Here is a 26,899-nt window from a genome sequence, read left to right on the forward strand (position 1 = left end):
TAAACTTAATGAGATTAAACATGAAATCCATCCCTACAATTTGCCCTAATGACTGCTTTGTAGTTTGTGCCATGGTTTGTACCATGGTCAAGCAGTAGCAGCTACAGCTCAAGGCAAAATTCCACCATGGCTGTGATGGAACTGGGTCAGCTCACAGTGACTTTTTTTCCGCACAGGCAACTTCACCTTGCCAATGCTTTCTTCTCCCTGCTTCCCTTTATCCTGCCCCAATACCTAATGACATAGATCCAAGCTGAGGAAATGAAACTGCAGCAAAGTCCTAGCTTGAAAATAAAGCAATGCACAGCACCTGCAGGGGAAGGAAACCCATGGGGTGGTCTGTGAGGGTCTGGACTGACTTCAACATGAGCAAGCAAAGACCTGTGGGGCCAGTGAGCTGGTGGGGCTCCCTGTGAGCTGTCAGGCTCAATTTAATCTTGGAACCACATCTTCACAGGGAGATGGACAGGGAAATCTCTTTCTTGAAAATTTTTGCTGTTGGTGTATTCATATTTTCACAGTGGCTGCTGAAAAGTTTTGGATGTTTTGGTAACAACAGTGATCTCTATAAGGGCTGGCAAAGGGAAATCACCTCAAGGTTAAATATTTGTGGGGAAGGTGTTGTTTGGGCTCAGTGTGAGTTTAGTCTGCTGTGGCTGAATACTGATTGCTGTGACTGAATACTGATTGTTCAAAGCAAGAACAATCCAGAGCCACTCCATCAATGAAGCAGAAATCTGCAGAGATGTTGTGACCTTTTGTTCATCACTTTGGTTTTCTCAAGCAGCTTTGTGCAGCAAGTCCCATGCAATGTGGATCTGAAAAAATGTATTAAATTTTAGTGAGAAAGATCTTTGAGAGTAACCTGGAAGGATCAAATTAGAGATGTATCCAGTCCACTCTTCTTCCAGGAAAATACTGTGTCCTTTATGGCTTCGCCTTCACCTGCCTATGAGCAGCCACATCCCTCTCTCAACACAAATGTGTGGTTCCTACAATGCATCACATCCAAACTGAACAAGAAGGTATCTGTAGATCTACAGTAGGTGTGAAAATACATACTAGCATTCTGGAGCACATTCCAATTTATTGCTAAGTCATAGTGAAAAATGGTCAATAAACAGTGAAAGAACAATTTTACTTGGCATTTTATTCACTTAACAGAAACATTCACTTATCAGGTATCACTGAAGTGCAATTTACAGAACTTAGCAGCAAATTCACATATGTAAATTCAGATTTATTTTCTTTTGTCATCTTTTTTGTTTCTTTTTTTTACAAATATTACAAATGTACATCCATTAGTACAGTATTGCCATTCACTCATGCATGTTATGTACAGAATCTTCACTAAAGAATTACTACTGAGAAATTTTTCCTTTGCTTCAGGAGATGCTGTGTGTAGGTCATGTGTGCTCCTGGGATGGGGTCCCATCACACTCTTGTTGCCCATAATGAGAAGAAGTAGATATTTAAGGTCATACTGAACCCTAGTGCCAGCAGGTGCAACTCCATTGAGATCAGCTGATGCCCACTTGCAGTGGGGACTCAGTTTGGTCCCCACTACTAAACTCATTTTGGCAGCTGAATCCAGAGTTGCATTTGTGTATTTCCTGCAACAAAGGATCGTTTCATCCTGCCACACTTTTTTTCTATGTCCTTAAAAATAACCAGGCATGGTGCTTTGTTGTCACAGTAGCTGCAACACCAGCCTGGTGGAATTACAATGCATTAGCTGGGTTGAAATCATGCCATGGCTGGAGGAGGATGGGTGAGGGCAGGGAGCTGTAAGGAAGAGCCATTGAGGTCTCATGTGTGCTAAACAAGGACTAACTCAGAGAGGAAAAGCAGAGGACATGCTCCCCCCTGCCCTGTGGATCTCTGCATCAGAAATCTCTTCCTCTCTGGCTGCCCTGTGGTTTCTCTTCCTCAGTGGGAGCAGCCAGAGCCTGGGGGGCCACCACTGCCACTGTGCCCTGCAGCCTCTCCCACACCTCCAGCCCTGGGCTGGCCCCTGCCCGCTGCCCCTCGAGCACATCTGCTGCCCAAATCACACTGGAGGCCTGCAGCAACAGCTGTGTCAGAGGACAGGACCATGTGCAGGTACCTGGAAGCTCCAGAAGGTGCCAAAAGTATTCAAATGTTAATCAGAAGAGCTGTCAAAGTGGTCAAAGTATTGACAAAGTGGTTACCACAAAGTGTTTCCATTATTGAAAAGACTCAGTTTTTGGTTGCCTTTTTTTTTTAAGCTATTTCTACTCTAAGAATATTTTTTAAAATATTTTTGGTAGTTAATATGGAATGTATTATTTTGTTGAAAAGGTTTCTGGAAGGGGAGAGCTTTGTTTTACCTAATTTAAAAATTCTAGTTTATCACAATTGTTTTTATACAAGACACTATAGATACATCTTGTAGTTTATAATCTAAAAATAAAATCTCATCAAAATACTGTAGCTATTCTATTGTGGGCATCAATAAACAATGTATTTACTGTATATGGCTCTCCAAACATGATAAACCCTATACAAAGAGCATCTATCTTTATTGATAGGAACAGTTTCCCGTGTAAAGGAAATTACATGGAAAAATATGAGCCTTGTGTTGTTTGAAAAGTAACTCAGCTTGACAGTTCTGAGAAAATACCAAGACAATTATCACAAATCAGTAGCAGCATGTTATATACAGATTTAAAGACAATCACAGGAATAAAAAGAAAACAGTAGTTATATACCCGCAAATCCTGTCATCTAAAAACCCAGGAACTTAGAGAAATGTGCAGGGCATCTGAAGGTTGGTTTTGCAGTGGGACTATCAAAGCTCAGTTCTCCCATGACTGTATCTTCTGCATTCTGCTGAGGTTGGGATGGTTCAAAGATGAGATTGTATCAGACCCAGCCCAGTTATGAAGAAAATATTTAAATGTTGGGTGATACTTGTCTCCTAAGTGAAAAACCCCATCTGCTTTTCAGGCTGCAGATGAGCATGAAGAGTAATAATAACACTTGGCATTTACACAGAGCTAGAATCTGAAAGCTCATGCATTGAGTAAGACCTTACCCAAACCTGTGGTTGCCTCTGCTGTGCTTATGTCAATTGGACTGTGTGGAGAGGTAAAACTCACTGCAAGAGTGACAAAATCTTTCTTACACTGTTCCATATGACCAGAGCATTTTGATCCCGCCAAGTTCCTTAGATGAGAAGCAGTTACTGTTATCCCCATTTGACAGGTGGAGAAACTGAGGCAGGGAAGAAACTTGGCAGGGAAGAGCCAAGCAACCAATGTTTGGCTCTTGTTTGGGGATGTCTTACTTGTGGGCACCCAACTTGGTGATTGCTCATTGCATGGAGCATCCTGAGCTCACACCCACTTAATTCAGAGCTCTGGGTCATCAGGGGATTGGAGATCTGAGGCTCTGGGTCCTGCTGCAGCCTGCCTGACTTTAGGCAGCTTCCTGAAGATCCAGAGCCAGGAGCATGGGCACACTGCTCCTCCCTGGCAGCCCCTGCAGAGCTGGGCACCCCTGCAGGCAGCACAGGGGTGATTTGCCCCCTTGACAAGGATCTGCACCCTGGCTGGTCTCTGAAAGGCATGTGAGATTAACTGGGCCAGACAAGTAAAATTTGCAGCATGCAAATTGTGACTAGAGTTGAAGATTTGTTGTGAAGTGGTTTGTCCAAGGTGTCAGAGGGAATAAGTGTAAAAACCGAGGGCATCTTGATGCCTGGCTTTGTGCTGAGAGCCAGCAGTGGAAAAATCAGTTTAAAAATGCTGCATTTCTTTGATGTCCAAATTTTTTGTCACAGATTTAGACAGTTTACAGGAAGATATTTGCATAGAGGTTAGGAACCTTATTTTGTGGATGATTATGGATGCTCTGAGACCTGCTGTCATGCTGTGTGCCTGGGGTACTTCCATCTCTGCTCACTATTTTCCATTATTCAGTGATGACTTTTGCACTGATCGTGTGAGGAAAACAAAGGTCTATTTTGGATCAGACAGGTGGCCCACTAACACCTCAAATCAGTAATAACCAACAGCAATAAACAATAAAAAGCAGAATCTTGGTGGGGGTGGCATTTTAATTTGGGCAGGTACATTCTTAGGAAGGGATCATGAAAAAGCAGTTTTCTAAAGTTGAGTTCAGTGCATCAGACACATTTCTACTGATGTATTTCCAATACAGGATTAAAAGCAAATATTCCCATGGAGGTTGCTATTAAAACTCAAACTGCTTCAATTCTCTCATTCGTCCTGCCTCGCCTTCTCTCCAGTTGGTTTGATCCAGTCGTGTAGAAAAGGTGTGGAGTGATTCACACAGTTAGTAGGAACTGATCTTGCTCTGGGGGTTTCTTCACCCAGGTGCCCAGGCCAGCTTTCTGAAATGCTTTAAACAGCTGCTGCTTAACAGACTGGTACGTCTGAGCCACCAGCTTTGCCTCGCTGTACACTGATGGCACCTCTCCATGGCTTGGTACTCGTGTGCTCAGCTGCAGAACAAAAATCAGGGAGGGGAAAAAAAAATAGAAAACCCAACCTGTGAGCCAAAAGAAACAGGAGGCTTCAGTAGCTGTATAATCTTCCTGTCTACATTTCATAAGCAATCACTGTGCTTTGTGTGTTTGCTTTTGGTTTAACGACCAGAAAGCCAGGGAAGCAATAAATGCTGGTGACACAGTTTTGAGGCATTGTGAGCAGGAAAGGGGTGAACAGCTCTGCCTTGGAGTGGGCATAGGCAGTAGCGAGTGTTGGTCTACAAAGGCAGAATGCTACTTCTCAATTAAGATGATTTTTACCAACAAAACTGAAAGAAATCCTTTCTGGAGGTCTTTAAAGCATGTACTCCTTTAAAGAAAGTTTAACCTGGGAAGTGGAGCAGCTCAGGGCTTCCATGTAATGCCCAGACACAGAAAAAGAAGGGTTGTCTTCCACACTCTCCCATTTCCCCTCTGTAGTCTGTTATTGCTGGGAATGCTCTGAAACCTGTCCAGGGCAGGGCAGAAATCAGGCATCAGGGTTTGTGCTGGTGTGGGAAAACTGTTGGAACACTGGAGCTACCCACAGCAATATCACATGTGCAGTGCCCCTGGAAGGACATGCAGGAGGGAGCCCCCTTTGCTCTGCAGAAGGACTAAACAAACTCCTCTGACCTGCCCAAGTCTCTACCATGCCAAACCTGTGGGGAAAGGACCTTCAAGGCAAGCCTGATGAGCAAACAGCTCTTGTCCTTGTCTCTATACTGGAGAGATGCTGAGAGGCAGATTAAAGGGGAAGGTGAACATGCAGCCTGCAATGAGCTGCTCCTGTCTGTGTGCCTGCACTCCATGGGGCTGTACTGGCTGGAGATGTACTGGCCCAGTCAGCAAGAGAGGGTGACATTGCCAGCCTGGGTGTCAGTGGGCCACAAGCTGGCCTGGCAGCAGTGGCTTCTCTCTGGCTGCCTCTTTGTTCCCTTTGCTCCCTAGGGGCAGAGAGTGATGACTTTATAAAATCCTTGCTTCGTCAAGGGCAAAGTGCCCTGCTCAGCCACAAGTTCCTCTCTCCTGCTCACTCCAACCTCATCCCTGGTGTGAGCCAGAAGCAATCCAGCTCTCCCAGCCATAGCTCCAGCCATGGCCCCAGTTTTGTTCCTGTGAGGACCACTCTGTTCTGGGGTGGCAGGAGTGCTTCTTGCCTCTCTTCCTACCTGCTGTGCAGGAGATAGGCTGGGACTTGTGTCACCCCAGGCTCAGGGTCACTGCTAGGACAGACCCTGCCACTGCCTGGAATGTGTTGAGTGCCACCAGGCTCCTTCCCCTGGGGTGTCCTGCAGAGCAGAACAATCCCTTTGGGCTTGTGCTCAAACCTGCCCACCCTGAAGGCTCCTTTGCCTTCTCTAATGACTTTGTTGATGGAATTGTCTCCAACTTCCCTCCCCACCATCACCCTGCCGTGTTTGTTTCCACTCGTTTCCCAACAGGAAAGAGGTTTTGGCATTTAATAGAACAATTCTTTCCTTGTCTTCATCTCTCCCTGTCCATGTGACAGGGCTCTCAGTGCCCCAGACCCACCTTGCCATGCAGCTTGGCCCAGCGAGTGAAGAACATGTGCTTGCAGAGGCGCGAGGGGCCCCCGCAGCTGCGCTTGCCCGTGGTGGCGTTGATCACCTCCAGCTCTGCGCTGCCCAGGACCCAGTTCACGCTGAATGCCGGCGACTTCCCGGGCTGCCGAGCGCCGGCGTGGCTCACCCCTGCAGGAGAGGGACACCAGTGACTCCAGTGCTCAGGAGAGCGAGTGCCCAGAGTGCCCAAGAGCGGCTCCAGTGCTCACTCGGAGGCTGCTCCGGGGTTGTGGTGGCACAGGAGACACCCCCAGTGAACCGCTGGCATCGTGCACTGCCCGTGCTCTCGTCACCCTTGGTTAAACCAGACCAAGTGCTTTGGACAGACATAACTTAGCAATTCCTATAGATTTTTTCCACCTTGCAGGCAAACCTTCCATTAGCCTAAGGAATGCCTTTGGATCAGAGTGTGAGCTGTTGACAGCAGTGTGATGGTTGCTGAGTGAAACCTCTCACAAAGGCTTTAATGGGATAACAGGTTTTTACAAGGAACTAAGCAGTACAGTGCTTTGGCCATCTTTTGGCCATCTTTTGGCCATTTCTTTCAGGTGAGCTTCCCACAGTCCTGCATATTTATCTGCTATTAATCCTGGGGTCTTTGCTGTGAGGGGATGTCTAGGCCTCAGGGGATAAGAAAATGCAAAACAATGCACTTCATCATCACAGAGAGAGAGATTGTTAGATCCAAGTTAATAATGACCTTGTAGACATCACAGACCTGCACAGAACACTCTTGGTCCCAACCTTGTTTCTGCCTGCCAGATTCCAACCCTGTACTGGAGCACAAATTTCTTCAACTGCTAGGTTGTGTCCTAATGGTGATATCTGGGACATCTTTAAGTTGAATGCATCCTGTGTAATTTTAGACAGCTGCAATAATGATGTTTACAGTCACCTGGGATGACTGCATAACCTTAGAGTCATTCACATGTCCAATTTTGGACATCTGAGTCCAATGCTGAGCCAATGCCTTCATGGGTGAGATCTCCTTGGCTCTGAATGCAGACCAGGGCTACAAGGTCAGGTATGGGTGTGTACATGAACTACTTTTAATCAGGTAAATTTTTGTCTCTTTTTAACTATTTAGTCCAGCTCAGCCTTTCCATGACTCCTGTTGCCTTTTCATTTCTTGTACCTGAAACCAGGGAAGGATTAGTCTTTGCAAGAAATAAGAGGAATAAAGAAAGTGGTTGGCTTATTTTCCAGCACAGTACAAATGCAAACAAGTGAGCTCTGCCTTGCCCTGCTCATTAGTGCTTTTGCAGCAAAGAATCAACAGTGGGAGCTTCCAAAGCTGGAAAACTCAGAGTGACCTGAAGCACTTTGAATATTTTTGAAAACATGGACCTTGGATAATGTGTCTGGATCCAGTTGTTGTGCCCCTCTCTGCTAATTTGCTGTGTGGGCCATTAGCCTGCAGACCTGGACCACAAAAGCCACCGTGGGGAGCAGCAGGTGGGGACAGTGCTGCTGGGCAGGAGCTGCCTGGCACAGCCACCCCAGCAGAGGCCAGTGCCAGGACTGGGTCTGTGATTCCAAATGGCAGCTCCTGCCTGCAGCAGCTCCAGCAAGAGCTCATGGTTTGCACTGCTTCCATTGCTGCTGGGTGGAGGGCAGCAGAGAGAGGTCCCTGCATTTTCTGCTGAGAGGGTTTTAAAGAACTTTTGCAGAGAGTGAGAAGTACCAATATGGGCTGTTCAGAGAGAAGGAGATTAAAGAAAAAAGATCAAAGCCCCTCCTTTCCAAAGTGCCCTTCTTGCCCAGGATCTCATTTTACAAACAGATGCACACCACGAGCATCTGCTGGTCTGAGGCAGAATGGGAGGAGATGGGAGCTGGTGGGAATGCTGCACCCACCACTGAATGTGTTGAGCTTGGAAAGCTCCTGAAAGACACCTTGGGAGAAGTGGAGGGCTGGGCAGGGTCTGTCTGGCCGGGATGCTGCCTCTGCAGGCAACTGCTGCATCCTGCCTGGAGCCTCTCAGCATCATGAGAAGCAGTGCCACTGAGGGACATGCCCCTTCTCTCCCCTGTCCCCTCTGCCCTGGGAGGGAGCTTCTAGAGCCAAATGGAACTTAGCACACAGAGAGAGAGAAAGGTGGCCTTTGAAAGGAAAAAAAAATTATATGGCAAACTCACTTTGTATCAATGACAAAGCTGGAAATGCAGAAATCATCTCAGTCACTGGGACTGAACTCGCTACCGTGTGTAGAGGAGAATTACAGCTAAGTCATAACCTCACCCAGGATTTGTAAACACATTCATGTCATATTAATACCTCTTTCAATTTTTTCCCCCCAGAGATAACAGATCAGTCTGCATCTAAAACTCCAGTTCACCTAGGCAACAGGATTTAAACTGAGAGCTTGAAAATCAGATAGCTCTGCAGCGCTGCTCGAGCATCTCTACGCAGAACAAGATGCAAACAGATCAAAATCAGCTGTTTGACACTATGCACCACTCTCTGTCAAGACAGCACCCAAAAGCTTAGAGGACTGGAGTGCCAAAAAGCATGATAGCAAACATCCTGCCATGCAAAGTTGCCACAGGACATTAAATAAATGAAAATGTTGTGAAATCCCTGACTAGAGGAGAGCAGGAAAGGCTGCACAGAGGGGAGAGCAGGTTGTGGGTGCCCTTCAGATGGGGGCTGGGAGAGCAGCCCAGGCTGGTCCCAGTGCCTGGAAACCCCTCTGGGCTCCTTTGGCTTTCATGCTTTCTCTTCCCAGCTATCATATGTAAGTAGATGAATTTAGGTAAATAGAAGATATTTTCACATCCTTTTCTGAATGCAAAAGAAGAAGTTTTAAAGAAAAAAACATGAGAGTCATAACAGACAAATATTGAGCACGGATATATTCTCTGTTGATATTTTTATAATTTAAAAAAAAATTCCTCTGTATTTTTCTTTTGAGAAATAATTGGTTTGATTTATTTAGATAGTAACACGAATAATCTAGGTTACTTTCTCTCCTCTATGTAAAACATCCTTCTTAAAACCCACAAAGCAAAGAGTACAACAGAAGACAGTCAGATTTGAAAGAAAAAGTCTTTGCACAAATAATAGGAATTTGAGTACTGTGGGATGTGATCTGAAATCTGTCCTCTTTCTCCTCTCTCTCCCAGCAAAACCTCATAACCCATCAGGATACCCTTTGAAACAGCCTCACTCTTAAGAGGACAGGATATAAAAAAGGCATTTCTTCTAAAAATTACACCCAAGAGTAATCTCAGTGGAAGAGTGTAGTTCCATCTGGCTGGGACTGATAGAAAACTGAGCAGAAAACCTCACTGATTATTTTTCAGTGGAGCCAAGGAGTTAATCTCAGTATACCTCATCACACACCATGACTCTCCTCTCCATTGGAACACTTGTACTGCTATGAGCAAGTGGCAAAATAATTGACACACTTGTAATTTAAGGACTCCTGCAGTCCTGGGCTGGTCTGATGTCCAAGACAAGAAGAGTTGCCTGGGAGGTGGAGTTGCCTGGCTGAGACTGTGTAGGTCTGGTCTCTAATGCATTTGGAGAAGCTTTTTCCAGGTGCCCATCCCTTAGTCACTGGATATATGCTGGCAGGGTTTCCCAGGAAAAAGAATTGCAGCATAAGCCTCAGCAGTGTAAGTTTTAATCAGCATTGCCTCCCTGGGATTTGTGGGGGGAGGAAAGATTACAAATAATGGTGTGAGAGACAAAAACAATGCAGAGAGAGAGAGAGAGAGAGACAGATTCCTCCCACTGCTTCTCCTGGGCTGAGAAAAACTGACAAATACAGCCAAAGAGAGAAAGAAATGCTTCTCCAAACAGAAGCCTCTGGAAAAGAGGAACACAGCACAGAAACATGCAGATATTTAAAGTGACACAAGTCTCCCTCTGATGCACTTCTCATTCCCTTGAGATCTCTGGCAGTGACTCTTGGACATACATACACACTCTGGCCAAGTATGACCCCTTGCTTTTATTCTGCAAGGCCAACCCAGCTGTTCTGTGGTGGAAACTCTTATCAAATCCCTTTTTGTGTTTTCAGTCCTTCAACAGTTGAAGTGAGTTTCCATGTACATCCTGCTGACACTGTGACATTGTGTGTGCCTTTGATTTTAATCTGTGGGTGCACTTGCAGTGTGTTAGGGCTGGCACAGGATGAGATCTGCTTTCCCAGTGGGAGATGCAGTGGCTTTGGCAGATGGGGCAGTGTTGTCAAAACAACAGCCAGATTTGGGAAATGGGGCCATATCTCCTGGCCAGCTGTGAGTTCTTTCCTCCCTACCACAATGTCATGTGGGAAGGAAGAGGAGGCTGAGCCATGCCCATGTCCAGGACAGGAGGGACAGGTGGGGACATAAACTGGAGGGATCCTACTCACTTGGTTGCAGTCTTTGTGCAGCTGCACTGAAGAGTTAAAAAATGGAGATAAGCTGTTCAGGAAAGGATAAGCCTTTTGACCTGTTCACCTCCCAACACATACATGCACATTACACTTGCCAGATGTACTAAACCACACAGAACCTGAGAATTTCCCCAGTGGCTAAACTATCACTTCTGCCTTGTTAAAAAATTTGTTCAGTCAAACAAATTTTGTCACAGGGACATATTGAAAAAAAAAAGCCTGTGAAATAGATAAGGCACAAACCAGAACCCTCCTCACTGAGGAACCTAAAGGACTTTGAAAGATAATGGGGTACTCCACTAAAATGTCCTGACCTCCCAACTCTGTGACACTGACGTCGTATTAATGTCTTACAGAATAATCCCAAAGAACAATTATCAAAGATTAAAATAAGGATCTAATCTGGTGCAGAACTGGTGTCTCAGCATTCACATGCCTCATGAGGACCTGAAGACAGTTAAACCTAAAATTTACTGAAAGCTTCCTTCTGTTTTTTAGAAATGTTTTACTTAGTCATACTTTTTTTTTTCCACTCTGAGTGTTCAGTGTACAGTGGTTGTTTTCCTAGTCAGCTTTTATCCATTAATGATCCTTTTTTGTGTCCTGCTAATGAAAGAGGACTTAAACACATTTCTTCATTCTACAAATTCGTATTCTTCAGGAAAAAAATGCAAACAAGAAGCACTCCTGTTGGTCAGTACATGACCAGAGAGGTGAGGGGGATTATTTGTGCTGCAGGAGGTGTTTGCTCACCACTGAGAAGCAGCTGGTTGCGGCGGTAGGAAGCTGGCAGCTGACCAATGTCCTCTATCCTGTGGCTCATCACCCGGGACAGGTGGCCAGTGTGGTACAGGCTCCCCACAACGATGCTGTGCAGGTACAGGGGTTCAATGAAGGAGCTGAGCAGAGCGCCTTGCAGCCCAAGGATGTTCCACCTGAAAAAAAAAATTCAGGAGCAATAATAAGACACATGGGTGGAGAAATGGCCCATACTGGAGCTACCCTGGGAAAATCAGCAAATGCCAGCACACGGGTTAGAGGGATGAGGGATGAAACTATTCCTGTCCTGTCCTGTGATACAGAAAGCACTGTTGGGTTATTATATGCCAATGGGCTGATTGCTCCTCCAGGACTATTTGAGATTACTGTGGTGCTATTCACTTAAGGGATGTATTTCCATGCAAACAGAGGCTTCTTATCAAAAGGTTTTCTTTCTAAAAGCATTTTGTGTTTGAGGGATGTTCATTTAGCATGTCTCTAGCAGAATTTTATTTTTTTTCCTGCATCTATAGCATTTCACTTGCAATGGCAGAGTTACAATGAGAGTTCTTATTATTCTACCTTTATTTGCTATGTAAGTACCATCTGCATGCCATGCAGTGAAGCTAACACACGATTTAGGTGGCCAAAATTCCCCCAAAATCTGTGAATGTCTCATAGGCTGACATTTCTTTGTACAAATGACCATGAAGATATGAAGACATCCATAAGAATTAAATCCTGGTCCTAAATAGGAAAAATAAGAGAAGACTTGAGCTTTTAGGAAATTTATTTGTAATTTGATACAAACAGCTCAACCTTCTCTGAAGTGCCCAGAGTGAGGGATACATCTCACCCTGTTGCTGCCTTAAAGGTGCAGCAGTGATGGTGGGAACCTTGGGACCTTCCACCTGTTGATGACTGAGACCTCTGTGCTGCTGCTGGTGGAGTAGCTGCCAGAACGGCTCTGCATTTTAATAGCTTATGAATTTTTACATCAAGCCAGGCACAAATATGACAGCCTGCTTGCCTCGAAATTCTTCAGGGGACAGCTAATTGGTTAATGAGTGGAAAAATTAAGAAGGGGAAAGAAGTCATGATGCAGTTATCGTCTTGGCAGACCTATTTAGCTCAGCTCATCTAAGAAGTTGTTTCCCACCCCACAAATGCTAACAGGCTCTCATACACTTGGATAATATTTTTACATAAGTTGAACACTGTCAGTCTGTCTGAGTAGTTTTGAGTTCAGGAGTTCAAGCTGAAAATGCTTAGAAAATGGAGTTTGGAGAGTATATTTTGGCTCATTAAAACCCAAAACACCGGCAATATTTGGAGCTCGGTAGCTGCCCAAGGAAAGGCTATGAGGTGTCTGCTATATAAGGCATCATCCAGTGGCTGCCATGCTAAATAATGTGTTTAAAGCAGAACTTCCATCAGCAGCAAGCATTATGGTGCTAATTTCTTACATCATTGTTCTTTTCATTAATTAACATTTCTCACCCGTTAGTGCAATTATTGCAGTGCCTCTGTACTGTATGTCTCTTTTCATGATTAATAAGGAGTCATTATATTTCCCTTTCCTGAAGCAGTCAATTAACATGGAATACTTTCCATTAATTACTGAATGTTTAAAACCAGCATGCTGTACCTGGAGAGCAATCTGCTCTAGGAACCTGTGACACCAATTGCTTTTAAAAGTTCTCTTTAAATTTTATTCCAAAAACACAAGCAATTTAGCTGGCTGTATTAATTTGCCTCCGAAGCAGGGCTGTGAATGAGAAACATCTTTTAATCTCATGCAAGAAAAGGCAGCCATCTGGCTGCTGAGGATTTCAGAGTCAGACTCTCCCTGTCTCCCTCTGTAAATGCAGGCCATTAAAGTAATATGTTCATCTACATAAAACTCAAATGAAATATAAAAGGTAATATTTATATACAAACAATTTAGTCCCACAATTTAAACAGTCATTGGTTTTATGACACATTTACTTTAGTCGATCAGATTTGCATAACTTCATTTGGGGAAAAAAAACGTGTGGTCATTTCTGCAAATCACATCAGTTTTAAAGGAAAGAACTAGCTGCCTCTTTAAATAAATAACTTTTCATGATGCAAAATTAATAATGCAAGCTTAAGAAACAGAGATGAATTGAGCTAACAGTATTATGCCTTCAACCAGCATCTAAGGTAAGCAGAAAATTTACACAGATATCTTTGTCCAGATGGAAACTTGTAAGATATCAGTGCTGTTTTCAGCATTTAAAATTTCCCTAAAAAAGCCTTACATATTTGATTGAAGGAGAGAAGAAAAGCAGCTAAACTGAAAACAACATATGTTCAACAATATTGGGATTTCAGCAATATGCACATCACAAGAAATCATCTGAGTTTTATTTACCAAAATAAGGGATTGTGCTCAGGTCATAAATTACAAGGTAATTTAAATTCATCACAAGGGATCTGCCTTTTCTTTAGACATATTTCTCTACAAAATTCTGGACATATTAATGTAAAAAGGGTTTTGAATTTCAATGGAATTACACTATTGGAAATCACAATATAAGCATGATCAGGTCACCCACTATGTACTGAAAGCATTCCATAAACATGAATTAATCCTTGCAGTACTCCAGTACTCCCATTTTTGCACCCTGGGGAATCAGGGCAGAAAGGGAATAAGATCTGCTGAAATCTGTAAGAGTTTCTGGCTTCTGGATGCAATAGTTGTCCCTTGAGAGAACCCTGTTTTCCCACTCCAAAAGAAAGCACACAAAGGTGTCGGAGTGATGAAGCTTCTGTATCAGCCATGGTGAGCTTTGACCCCAGGGGATAAGTTTGACTTCAAGACAAATTGGACAGAGCAACCAGATTATAAAAAACCAAACAAACAGACAAACAAACCAAAAACACCAGGGAAGAAGAAACCTATCAGAGAATACCAGCAAGTCCTGTCTGAGGTGTAGAATGTGGTGCACAAAGAGACTGTCCCAGAACCAGAGAGCATCCTAATGTAAGCAAGGACTGAGAAGCCAGGAAAGGCACCAAGAAGGCAATATTTGGTGAGGAACACTTGCTGGCTGTTTTTGAGCTGGTGGTGTTTCCCCCAGGTGGTGTGAAAAGGGATGAGGGTGATGGCACTGCCACCTGTACAGTGGCTCCTTCTGGCTCAGCACTGGTTGAGCAGCCCCTGGTGAGAGAAATGGGAAGAAGCAAAGAAGGAGCTTTGCTTTCCAATCCAGCCCAGGTTTGTCAGAATGTTTAGGCAGTTGTTTCTCTCTGGAATGCAGTCCTGATCATGTGTGTGAGTCCCACCAACTCAGCACAAGTCCTAGGAAAAGAGGGGTTCTGAGCTGGCCAAAAGCAGACCCTTGCTCTGCTGCTGTTCTTCAGAGCACAGGAAAAACACTTTAATGCTGGGGAAAATTTTCAGTTCCTCATGCTGGTGCTGCTCTGGGGATGAAAAGGCCTGCCTTGGAGGGCAGCCAGTGCAGTATTGTGCAGAAACATTAGATTTTACTGACAAATATTTGGGGAAAGTCTTTTATCCTGTGTATTTTTCATCCCTTGACCAACACACATGGCTAATGTACTGACCTGATCCTTTGATATATGAACATCTATGGAATTATTTGTAGGTAGATGGTAGGGAAAGATCTATCTGAGCAACAGTGAAACTATCAATAAGGGTGTTAATTTTGAAGGAGCTATTTCTCTGTAGCCTAATTTAGGTCCATGAAAGTAGCTGTGTTCCCATCTGTAACAAAGAGCTCTCTTCAAATGTGGCTTTTCAAAATAAAATTATTATTCAAAGCAATACAGTGTTACATTTTGGCTTCTCAATATATCAAAGTGACTTTTCTTGCTATGAGGAAATATGCTGGATCATTCTGAATTTTCCTAATTGTACAAGATTTTAAGGGCTGTTTTCAAGGACATGCATCTCTCTAATAACTCATATGCTATGTGCTCTGTAATAACCCTTCCAATAAAATGAAAATCAACCTACTGCTCCCTTAGTCACAGATCTTATTTAAAAAAATCCCCAAATCTTCAGCAGGCAGGATAAACAAAACAGAATGTCTCCCTTTTTCACTCAAATATGGGAGCTTTTGTAGCTTTAAATGGAAGGAAAGTATACCCTTCCTTTTGTTCAAACAGCAGATATTACTGCACTGTTTACAAAGACAAAATCCTGCGTCCAGTTTTCAATATAGATAATCCTTAAACAAATATATTTTTGCCTGTTTGTCAATCACAGAAATGCCAGTGACAAGCTGGGAGGCATCCCAGAGCAGGCAGCCTTTCTTTAGTGAAATGCTGTGCTCCCCCAGCCCTGGACAAGCAGAGGGCAGGGTGTGACCCCCCTGCAGAGCCCCCCCAGTTCCCAGGCTCCTGAGAGCTCAGGACACAGTGAGGTGTGCAGGGAAATGTGTCCCCACATCATGACCACACCACAGCCTCCATGTGCTGGAGCAGCACCTCAGCACATGAATTGTCTGTGGCCCCTGCCTAGGAGCAACAGAAAAAGGGATGATGAGAACTCTGAGGAAGGGGTTTGGAGGCAAACCCAAGGGGGTGCAGGGGGCTGCAGCCTTGCTCAGGTTAGTGCAAGGCTCCCTGCCCATTTCTGAGATGTGCAGTGACAACTGGAGCCCCTCTGCTGGTGTTTCTAGCATTGATTTGGACCTGGTTAGACCTGAAGGCCAACATTTGAATCCCTTTGTAACTGGCATGTGGAGAAATTCACCTGATGCATCAAAACATCTCAGGGAACTGTGTCCACCTGCCATGGATGCTCAGAGACTGAAGTGTCTCCTTGGGACCTTTGGAAACCTTGCCCCTTAAAAAGCATTGCTGAGGAATTTCAAATCTTATTTTGATAAGGCTTTTTGTAAAACACTTTGTTTTTTTATTAAGAGCTTTAAGTCTTATCCACTCAGTGTGTTGTTAACCTCCTGTACCACAGTTTCTATTACCAATATTTCCAGCTATGCTTCACACAACATAAATTGTTATTCAGGGTGGCATGTGCTCAGAAGGACACCTGTGGTGTTCCTATTTATATGACCATTTAGCTATTATTGGTTTGGAAACTGGAACTAGTGCATTAGTTTTTGATCTGTATTTTAACAGTGGGTGGTTTATATATGTTTTCTGGAACATACCTTGTGGTGAAAGATTGAAATTGAACTCTCAGTCACACAGAAAGGGGTTAAGAGAGAGCATTACAAACCGTGTGCACAAATCATCTCTAATTGAAGATCTAGCTGTGTTAATTGATTTTCATTTGCATTAATATGTAGCCTTTGAAGTAGCTTTTCTTAAGAGTTACCTTGTCAGACTCAGCCTTCTGTTAACAATGGCTCTGGTCGACAGGCTAACACTAAAATAGATCTAAGAATGCCAATTTCCAACACTGACTTTTAGTCCTGCATTTTTATATGCTACATTTAAATACAGCTTAATGTGCTCAACTCATCCTCTAAAATGCTACTTCAGACTCCCACTGATAAATCCTGAAAAAGTGCCTTAAGGCTACACTACCTTGCAGTACTCTGATCATATTCTCAATAAAGATTTCTTCCTATTCTCTAGCTTGTGGGGCCCAAATATTCCACAAATCTTAGCCATAGGACATGGGTAGAGTGTTCATGATGTAGTGCAAAGTTTGGAAGTCCTTTGTTTCTGTTTGTGGTTTTTTTTTTTTTTTTTTTTTTTTTTTGTAGGTGAGGTAATTTAGATACTCAAGGTCTTTTTTTACTTCTGGGCTAAATGTCACTTTTTTGGTGAAGTTTGAGGAAGTAGATGACCATTAACCTGGTGGCAAGAAAATACACAGTCTTTTAAAGGTGACCTTTTGAGAAGCGGTACTAAGAAAACAATTTTAAGGCCAGAGCTTATAAAACAAACACTGAATTCTGGCTTTTATGTGCTGTTTAAAGACAGTGTTTATGAGGGTTGCTCCCTGCAAATCCAGCACAATGCAAAGTACATTCCTCAGCCTGGATCCTGCAAGGGGACTCTGAAAGAGGAAAGTGCCACTCCTCATCCATTTACAAATAAGTTTATACAATCTTTGTGTGTTTAGATGCAAATTTGCTGCACAGAATGCTGGCATCTCTCCAAATAACTACATCAGCTCAACATCTAATGAGCCACAACGTGCTCTGCCCTGGCCAGAGTGTGAGGTCTCCAGTGCCCTGGCCAAGGGCTGTCAAGGAAGAGGGTTTGGGGAAGAGTAGTGCAGTGCAGAACTCTCTCCTGGGACACCAAGATAAGAACTAATTTTTGGAATGAACCCTAGTGTTAAATGCTTGCACCAAGAACTTAAAATGACTTGCACACATCATGGTGAGGTGGTGACCCAGGATCTGGGAATGCCTGCTCATGCCATGGGTCTGCTGAGCTCTGGGGAGCCATGGTGTTCCCCTCCCTGTGCTCCCAGCTCCTCTGCCATGCTCTGCCAAACCAACCATGCCATGCTCTGCCAAACCATGCCATGTTCTGCCAAACCATGCCATGCTCTGCCATACCACTGCCATGCTCTGCCAAACCATGCCATGCTCTGCCAAACCATGCCATGCTCTGCCATACCACTGCCATGCTCTGCCAAACCATGCCATGCTCTGCCAAACCACTGCCATGCTCTGCCATACCACTGCCATGCTCTGCCAAACCAACCATGCCATGCTCTGCCAAACCATGCCATGCTCTGCCAAACCATGCCATGCTCTGCCAAACCAACCATGCCATGCTCTGCCAAACCATGCCATGCTCTGCCAAACCACTGCCATGCTCTGCCAAACCAACCATGCCATGCTCTGCCAAACCATGCCATGCTCTGCCAAACCAACCATGCCATGCTCTGCCAAACCATGCCATGCTCTGCCAAACCACTGCCATGCTCTGCCAAACCATGCCATGCTCTGCCATACCACTGCCATGCTCTGCCAAACCAACCATGCCATGCTCTGCCAAACCAACCATGCCATGTTCTGCCAAACCATGCCATGCTCTGCCAAACCACTGCCATGCTCTGCCAAACCAACCATGCCATGTTCTGCCAAACCATGCCATGCTCTACCAAACCATGCCATGCTCTGCCAAACCATGCCATGCTCTGCCATACCACTGCCATGCTCTGCCAAACCAACCATGCCATGTTCTGCCAAACCATGCCATGCTCTGCCAAACCAACCATGCCATGTTCTGCCAAACCATGCCATGCTCTGCCAAACCAAACCATGCCATGCTCTGCCAAACCATGCCATGCTCTGCCAAACCAAACCATGCCATGCTCTGCCATATCACTGCCATGCTCTGCCATACCACTGCCATGCTCTGCCAAACCATGCCATGCTCTGCCAAACCATGCCATGCTCTGCCATACCACTGCCATGCTCTGCCAAACCACTGGCATGATCTGCCATACCACTGGTAATGGCAAGCACCAAACCTCTCTGTGCAGCTGCACAGGGCAGAGCACCCTGCTATTTCAGAAGGGCTGGCACTGGGGGAAGTGATTTCTCTAGTTTTCTGCATGGAAGAAGAAGGAACCCAAGTGCTGGTGATGAGATAAATAAACTTGACGAGCTCAGAGCATGGAACAGGAAACTTTATACAGAAGGGAGGTGTGTGTACTGATAAATCTGAGTTATGGTGAGCCTAGAGGATGAACCATGGTGGAAGAGACTGGCCTGAAGCTCAAGCAGGGCTTCCATGAGTCAGAGGACAAAGTGTGTCAAAGGAAGGTGGTTTCTCTCCTCTGTGACAGACTCTGAATTTCCCTCATAAGTCTGTCCAGAGGGGTGATGGACTAAAGAGAAGCACATCAATCTTTGATATTTTGCCCAGACTTTCATATTTCTTCAGCTGTAGGAATAAGAAGTAGAGACATTTGGAAATGCTGATTTTATATATGCAGCCATGTGGACTGTTACCTGCAAATCAGGCACAGACATACACACTGTGTGCTGAGGGAAGCCAGCAGGGAGGAGATGCTCAGTGCTGGGCTGGCTTTGTGCACCTGGAGCCATGTCACTGAGGGGACACAGAGAGCCAGTGTCACTGAGGCCCTGGGGCACCAAGGGGGTGATGTCAATCTCACCCCTGCAGCTGGCACGTGTCAGCTGAGCACATGTCAGTCCTGACCATTTCTGAGGGTCAGACACAGAATGTAGTGCTGAGCCTCCCTCAGGTTTGGTTACTGTGTTTAGAGCCTCAAAGCAGAGCTGAGTTCTAGGGATACACCTGTTTCTTTCCCTAAAAATGTGTGTTTGTGTGTGTGTGTGTGTGCATGTAACAATTTTCCTTCAAACATTTGTCTGCTCCCAAACAGCCACTGCAGAGACTTCCATTAGCAGCAGCATTAACCTTGCACTGACCTTGTAATAAGCAAGGTATGAGCTAGTCCTGCATCCAGCCTTAGTGTGAGACAGGGAGATGAAAAGAGGTTTAATTTGGCCCATTGTATGAATTTTGCTGTCACAAAAAGCTGAAATTCTCTCAGGGCTGTAATGTCTCTGTCAACATAAAGGTTTTAATATAGGTTATGATTAGCATCAAGAAAACATGAAATGACATAATTTTTTCCCAAAACAGATGATTATTTTCGAAATGATTTTTCCCATGTTATTGCTGCTTTTTTGTAAATGTATAAAATGTACATTACAGAGGAGAATGAAGGTCAAAAGGTGTTAGTGTAATTAATGAACTGTGGGCTAAAAAATGTGGTTTAATCCTAAATCCTACGACACTGAGAGCCTGAAGTCACTCCAGCTGCACTGTGAGGCTCACAGGAGTCATGTGTGTAAAGCTGACACTCTCTTAGGGTGGTTTATTTGGGGACTCACAGACCCTGAACTTTAAATTCACACATATAAATGCATAGGTTTTAAAGCCAGAAGGAGCAACCAAGATCCAGGGTGACCTTCTTCATAACCAAGTTGCAGAATTTCACCTCACAATTCCCTGCCTGAGCCAAGTAAAATGACTATTCATACCATAGAGCTTGGGCTTTAATTCGGTGAGGGAACAGGTATGATACCAGGGTGTTTATCCTGAGATATCAACAAAGCCACAGAGCCCAAATAATGCATACCAAGCATCAAATTCTCTCAAACTTGTGGTGATAGTAATAAAAATGGCTAAATGTCTTTGAATAACAAATAAATCTGATTAAACCACTCTCTGCTTATAGCTTTCCTGTGAGCAAGAAAGAGCATAAATCGTTAGATACATGATTTATAGATTATTATTCGCTTTTCTCAGTAACTCTGTGCATTCTTGGGTCTTTGATATTCTGATAGCAGTGCCCTTTGCAAATAATGCAAAATGATGTATATTTTAGCAGCTACTGGCTAGATTCTCAAGAGGAAACATTCTCTAATAGCACAGTGCTCCTGAGGGACTTTTACAAGCAATAAAATCCAAAGCATACAGGCAAGATTTTTTTGTCAAATCTTGCTTATACAAACATGAATTTCAGCTTCAGAGATATCTCTTTTCTTCTCGCTGCAAGACAAGCTCAGATAATGTGGAATCAGATTCCTGCATCCTGCAGACATTTAAAGAGTCAGCTGCCTATGTGGTAGGGCAAATATTTGCAGTTTGAAATGATGTATGGGCACCACCCACTGATCTCTCCAGTGGGGCAGGGGTGGGAAAGGCCCTCATAGAGAAATCTCCTTTTCCACTGAACTCCTTTCCTGCCTCTGCTCTCTATGACCAGAGGAGAAGGCAGAAGACAGTCCTACAAGTGCTGAGACAAAGGACAGGTGAAGAGACCTTTGATTTCTCCCCCTGACACATGGGGATAGTAATGATTAAAAATTCTTGTAGATGGCATTTAATTTGGTAAACTGAAATTTGGGGTAAACTATAATGCAGATTTTCTCAGCCTCTTTTTTAACTGCAACATATGCTGTTGAAAGCAGGGAATGATTGCTGGTTTTTTTTTTAACCTATAAAAATCCCAAGCTCATTTGAATTACATTGAAAATAAATAATAAAAATAAAATAATAAAAAGTGCAGTTTTTCTTACAATATTGAAATACTACTGTCAATTATGAGAGCTGCAAAACCTTTTTATCTTGGAAAAACTTTGTGGTAGATTCTTCTTTTCTTCAAAGACTTCAATGCTGTTTAGATGTGTGTCAACAATGAAAGGATTCACTCAAAGTTCTCAGCAGATGTGCTTGGAGAAAACCCAACTCCTGAGACTGCATTACTGTCAACATCCCCATCAACAGGAAATGTAATAGTGTGTGCAAAGCTGATATTCAATTCACTGGCTAATGACATTAAAAACCACAGAGAGTGCAATATTTCTATTCTTGGACTTAAAATTGTTCAGTTTTTTGAGTCCATATGAGTCTGAATTTGGAAACCCCAAATTTACACGCAGTGTAAACACTGCATTTACACGCAGTGGAGGACATCCACCGAACACACTTTGGGTTTTCTGTTATCTCCTTATGAGTAAATGAAAACATTACAGCAGAAGTTGCTCTTTATCCTTCATGCAAGCACAACAGTTGTGATGATTACTCTTAGCAGAGGGTGGATTTTGTGAGTCTGGTAGTATTTCCATTTGCTAGTTCACTTCTACATTTTTGTGACAAAATGGCAGGCTTTGCTAATTAGACTAATTTAGCTTTGGTACGTCATCCAGTTAAAGCTAAGAGCAGAATTTATGCATTTGGATTAAAAAAAATTTCTATGATTTTTTGGGAAAGATTATTTCTATGTTGGCCTTTAATAATTGGGCTGAATTTTTGACTGATATAATTTAACTGAGTTCTTAGGTATGATGTTCTAGCAGAGAATTTGATCATAGCATTTATGATTTTATAGCTATAATGTGATTTATTTTATATGTAGAATGTATCTATATATAATGTACATTATATTTATATATATGTATAAATTATGAAGATAAATATACATACATGTATAGATATGAACTAATAATGCTATAACCAAGCACACACATTTTGATTTTGATTGTGTTAGCCATTACTTGCTATTAGTTAACACCCTAAACTGAGAATGGTGAATGTGTTTGCATTTTATTTGTCACCAGGGAATAATTATGAAATATTTATTACATGGAAATTATTCTACATAAATATATGTTGTATTTACAGGGCATAGCAGAAACCCACAGAGGGGGCTGTGACATGAGAGCTCTCCAATGACATTCAAAATAGTAGAAATATCCCTGGTGGCTTTTAGGGCTTTTTATTCAATTTGGTGCAGACGAGCTAAATTTATCTGTAAGAAAGTTGGTTTGCAAGTTTTGGGGTAAATGATCCAAGAACAACGAAGTGGATGTATTTTATTTGCACAGTGAAATTCTATTGGCAAAAAAACCTGCAAAGACAGTTTATTTTTTTGTCACACTGTAATAAGCATCTAACGACCCACAGAGAATTTGGGCAAACGTCCTGTTTACATTCCCTCCTATTTAAATGTTCTGCTTTTGCATACAAAGGAGGTCTTTGTTCCTGCAGGACTGGCCAGCACCTGCTGGCTGCTTCCCACTGGGCACCATAATCCTCTGTGGCATTGAGCTTCCACGTACAAAGGCTTTTGCCCCGTGTATCCATCACATACCTGGCGATTTTGTCAGTGCAGGACATGGTGATGAGCTGCTCTCCCAGCAGGACCCCGTCCCACGTCTGCGCCGCGTTGTGGCACCGCACGGGAATGGTCCCTTCGCCAGACTCGATCTTCGTCCGCAGGTGCCCTCGGTATTTCCTCACTATGTGCTTGCTGCTGTTCACTGGGCAAAACAAACACAAGAATGGCAGGAATTGAGTGGTTTTTGAAAGGATCTGAGAGGCTGTTTTGATGCCATAGCTTGCATTTACAGAACCACCTTTGAAGGTCCTTTAAATTGGATGCAAAATTAGGTGAGATAACAGCCCAAGAAAGCAGCACAGTGCAGAAAGGAAGGAGCTTCTAGCATGGTTTTCTTTTTGCATCCATCAAAGCTTACACAAAGCACACACTGAGCTCATGTTCCCCTTCTATTTCCCTTATATATTTAAAAAGAAGAGAGGTGCTCTGTCTTTTTAAGAACCAGTACAATTTTTCATTTTAGAATTGAGTTGTGATGGATGAATATTTGAAAAAGCTTGGTTCAATGAGTGTCATCAAAGACTCGGCTGCATGATGCTGACCAGTCCAATGCTTTACTGTTATATTCAGTGACATTTCCTGAATAATTTCAGAAGTGAGGTTTTGATTTGCTATCATAAAATTTCACTGAAAAATTCTGAAAAGCTAAAGGTTTATACTCTGGATCAAAGGCAAATCAAAATTTGCTAATTTTTCATTACTGGCTGAAATTATTACAGTCTCCCTGAAGTGAGGTACTTTCCTGCTTTGTGTTGTACCCAGATCTTTTATCACTTCTGTAATATTACATACTTGAGTGCAAGGCAGCAGGCCCTGGGGTGGCACAGGGCAAGCAGCTAAAGCACTTGTCCTGGACCATGATGAACTGAGTCCTGCAGATATGCAGTAAATACAGAAGATAATGACATTTCAAAAGAACTTCACCTTCATTATTATGAAAAGAGGAAAACTGAAGTTCATTATCAAAATCACTCTTACACTCTTTACACTGCTACTTTACCCCTGGGTATTTTGGCTGTAAAAGAACAAGAAGGATCAGCAAGAAAATCCTCAGGGTCTGCTCACCCTCAGAGGGTCTCACTGGGGGTCACCTTATCCCTGAAGCAGAAGGTTCCCTGTGGAACCTTCCACAGTTTCCCTCTAGCCCAAAGGAATGTCTCAGATTCCTCTGTTCTCAAATTTTCTGGTTGTGCCAACACTGTCAGGAAAGCATTTCCATGACCATGTGTGCTGATCCCTTGCACATCTCTCTTGTCTGGGATGCTAAGTGCAGTGTCATTCAGAGGGTGCTCTTTGGACTGTACTAGCCATCTGGGAACTGGCCCATATTTTTCTGAGGACTCTGTTAGGAAACATTTTTTAAAAACATGAAACAGTGGTGAGCAGCATTTTTCATAATTAAACCACAGAGTCATGGGAAAGGTACTCTGACATTTGGACAACAAAAGTAGAAAGTGATCACTTCTACTTAGCAAACAGACCTAGCTGAACAACAGTGAGAAATGTCTACTAAAACCACTTTGCCTTTGTCTGCACATACTGAGAACTGATGGCACAGCAGAGCAAGATCTCTGCCAAGGAAGCAGTGAAGAGTGACTCAAGAGGCTATTGCTGTTTCAGCTGGTGGAAAGAGTAACTTTAAGCAAACCAGTTCTCTTTTCCTAAGCTTTCCCACAAGTATAATGAAGATAATGATGCTTCCTCCTTATGCAAATTCATTTAAAGGTACTGCTTAACAACTATTTATGAAAAACAGATGCTATTCTTCCAGGAAAGATTTGCCACAGGAGTCCACCTACTGGAAATCCCTCAAGACAAAATGTTTTTTTACTGTTTCTTTCTCCAACTTTTAAGAAAAATATTTTTTCTTGTTACACTTATTTCCCATCTCTGTAGATTCTCCTCTCTTTCTCAGCTCCTGCTCTGAGCCTCCCCTGTGGGTGCCTTGATCTCCTAGATTACTCTCTTATTCACTGTGTTGATACACCTCCATTTCCCATACATGCAAAGACACATGTAACTGCCAGGGAATTTTAGTGACTGCAGGATAAGATGAGCAGCCCATCATTTATGTGGCTTTGATTTCAGTACATAAATGTTACCTCAGTGAGGGGCAAAGCATCCCACAATATGCTGACAGAGATAAGGAGTGAGCTCAGGGGGAAAAAGAGCAGCAGGATTGCAAACAGCTGTTGAGCAGCTGGAGAATTTAAAATATAGCCCAAAATTTTTTGGGGAGAGGGATGTGAAAGACTTCTGTGAGTTTGGGGGGGTCTGTTTATTTAATTTGTCATTTGTCTATCTGATCTTCCCAGGACTGCAGGAAGTACAAAGGCCAAAGCACTCTACAGCTGGTTGTTCTCACAGCATCTCAACCCTGGACTGCAAGTGCCAGAAACTGAACAATAAAGTTTCTAAGAAGCACTTGAGGTGTGCAAGTGCACTGATAGTCTCAGTTTCTGAGTGCTCATATTGGCTCAGCCATGTGTCCAGCTTGTGCCCTGCCCAGGCTGCAGCTGAGCAGCCGGTGCTGGCTGATAGGATTCAGGATTTGTGGCCAGGGTACACTCACCCCAGGACACACTCTCACAGCTCTGATAAGGGGTTTTAGCTGCTCAACTGCTATTAAATTCAATGAATAGGGTGTGACTCAAACCTCGAGCTGTGCTGCCTGTCTCAGGCTGCTCACATTGCTGGGGTGGTTGGAACATGCTCCAAAGGATCATCTGTGGCATTTCTATAAAATACTAATAACCCAAAGCTCTGAATGCTTTCAGATTGCCAATGGTTAAATAAATCAAAATCTGCAACTGGAACACACTGAGTTCTTTTTTAGCATGTCATTAAGCAGCACAGGAAGATATAACCAAAGGAAGAGACGAGGATCTGTGAGTTTTGCACTGAAGCTGCAGACAGACTCCAGCACTAAGCTGCTTGTTAGCAGTAAAATACATGGTCCACTTGCTGGCACAGCCTGCTAAGGATCATTTTAATGCAGTCACAGAAATATATTTATTCATGCATCTTAAAGTCACCAACTACAGCCTACTGCTGTTCAGTATGATCAAAACACCAGTAACTATAAGCATTTCTGATCTTCCCTGTGCTGGTTCTCCAACTGCTTAATCTCAGCTAATTGCAGGGGAGAAGGCGTCTGTGGATGCCACTTCAACCAGAACAAAATGTCAATTCAAACCAGAATTGGAAAGGACAAATTAAAAAATCATTTGGAGTGGATTTATGATGTATGCTCCACTCAGATGTGGAAATTACTCCTGAGAGTTCCTAAGATAAAAAGGTGCTGGATTAATTATTGGATTAGAAATGTACACAGACAGGTGCCTCATAGTTAAAATCACTGAAACCCTCTGATTTCAAGCCTCACCCCTAATTTCCATATTTGCTCCAGGACCAATTCTAGCTCATATTGTAATGAAAAAAGCCACTCCATATTTATTATTTAGTTAAAGAGTGAAGAGGAAATGGACGGTGATTAAACAGAATCACACGAGTAAGGATCTGTGTGAAATTTTGCATGACTGACTCAGAGGTTCATTTTCTGTTTCCCTGCTTCAGTGGAGGCTGCTCTCTCTTCAGAAAAGAAATAGAAGAGCCTGTCTTGCATTTTTTCAGTGCTGGACTCTCCCCTCCTCAGCATGGTTTATAAAGCTTCCTTAGAGCAGTGGGAGACAAAGGGGTGGAAAGAAGAGTGTTAACATTTGACTGCCTTTGTATTTTGATGGTTATTAGAGATGCACTTTCCTCAACCAGATCCTGACTAAATGTACAACATCACTATTTCTGGAAGTGTTGAAGTGAGAATCACAGCACAGTGACCACTTTGGCTGTGCCTGCTCTGGGCAGAGTGGCTGATCAGATAAATCCCTGCTGCACTGGGCTTTGGTGACCTGCACAGAGACAAGCTGAAATGCCATGGGCCAGCTTTGGAAAACAAGAAACTTTGAAATAAGTCTGAATTTGTGAAAAGAATGGTCTACAGAGCTACCCC

The 26,899-nt window shown here is 43.4% G+C and overlaps 1 protein-coding gene across 1 annotated transcript in view; it reads right to left on the reverse strand.

Annotated features, from left to right (window-relative positions):
* Positions 1 to 1,130: 1,130 nt before the first annotated feature.
* ADARB2 (adenosine deaminase RNA specific B2 (inactive)) overlaps positions 1,131 to 26,899 on the reverse strand; it is a 306,178-nt gene continuing 280,409 nt past the window's right edge. The window contains exons 7-10 of the mRNA XM_054642603.2: positions 22,864 to 23,032; positions 11,241 to 11,422; positions 6,050 to 6,228; positions 1,131 to 4,489 (exon numbers count right to left, since the gene is read on the reverse strand). Coding sequence (XP_054498578.1) covers positions 4,313 to 4,489; positions 6,050 to 6,228; positions 11,241 to 11,422; positions 22,864 to 23,032 — 707 coding nt within the window. The 3' untranslated portion in view covers positions 1,131 to 4,312. The remainder of the gene's footprint in view (positions 4,490 to 6,049; positions 6,229 to 11,240; positions 11,423 to 22,863; positions 23,033 to 26,899) is intronic.

Source organism: Agelaius phoeniceus, chromosome 1, assembly GCF_051311805.1.
Source record: "Agelaius phoeniceus isolate bAgePho1 chromosome 1, bAgePho1.hap1, whole genome shotgun sequence".
NCBI classification, from domain to species: Eukaryota; Metazoa; Chordata; class Aves; order Passeriformes; family Icteridae; genus Agelaius; species Agelaius phoeniceus.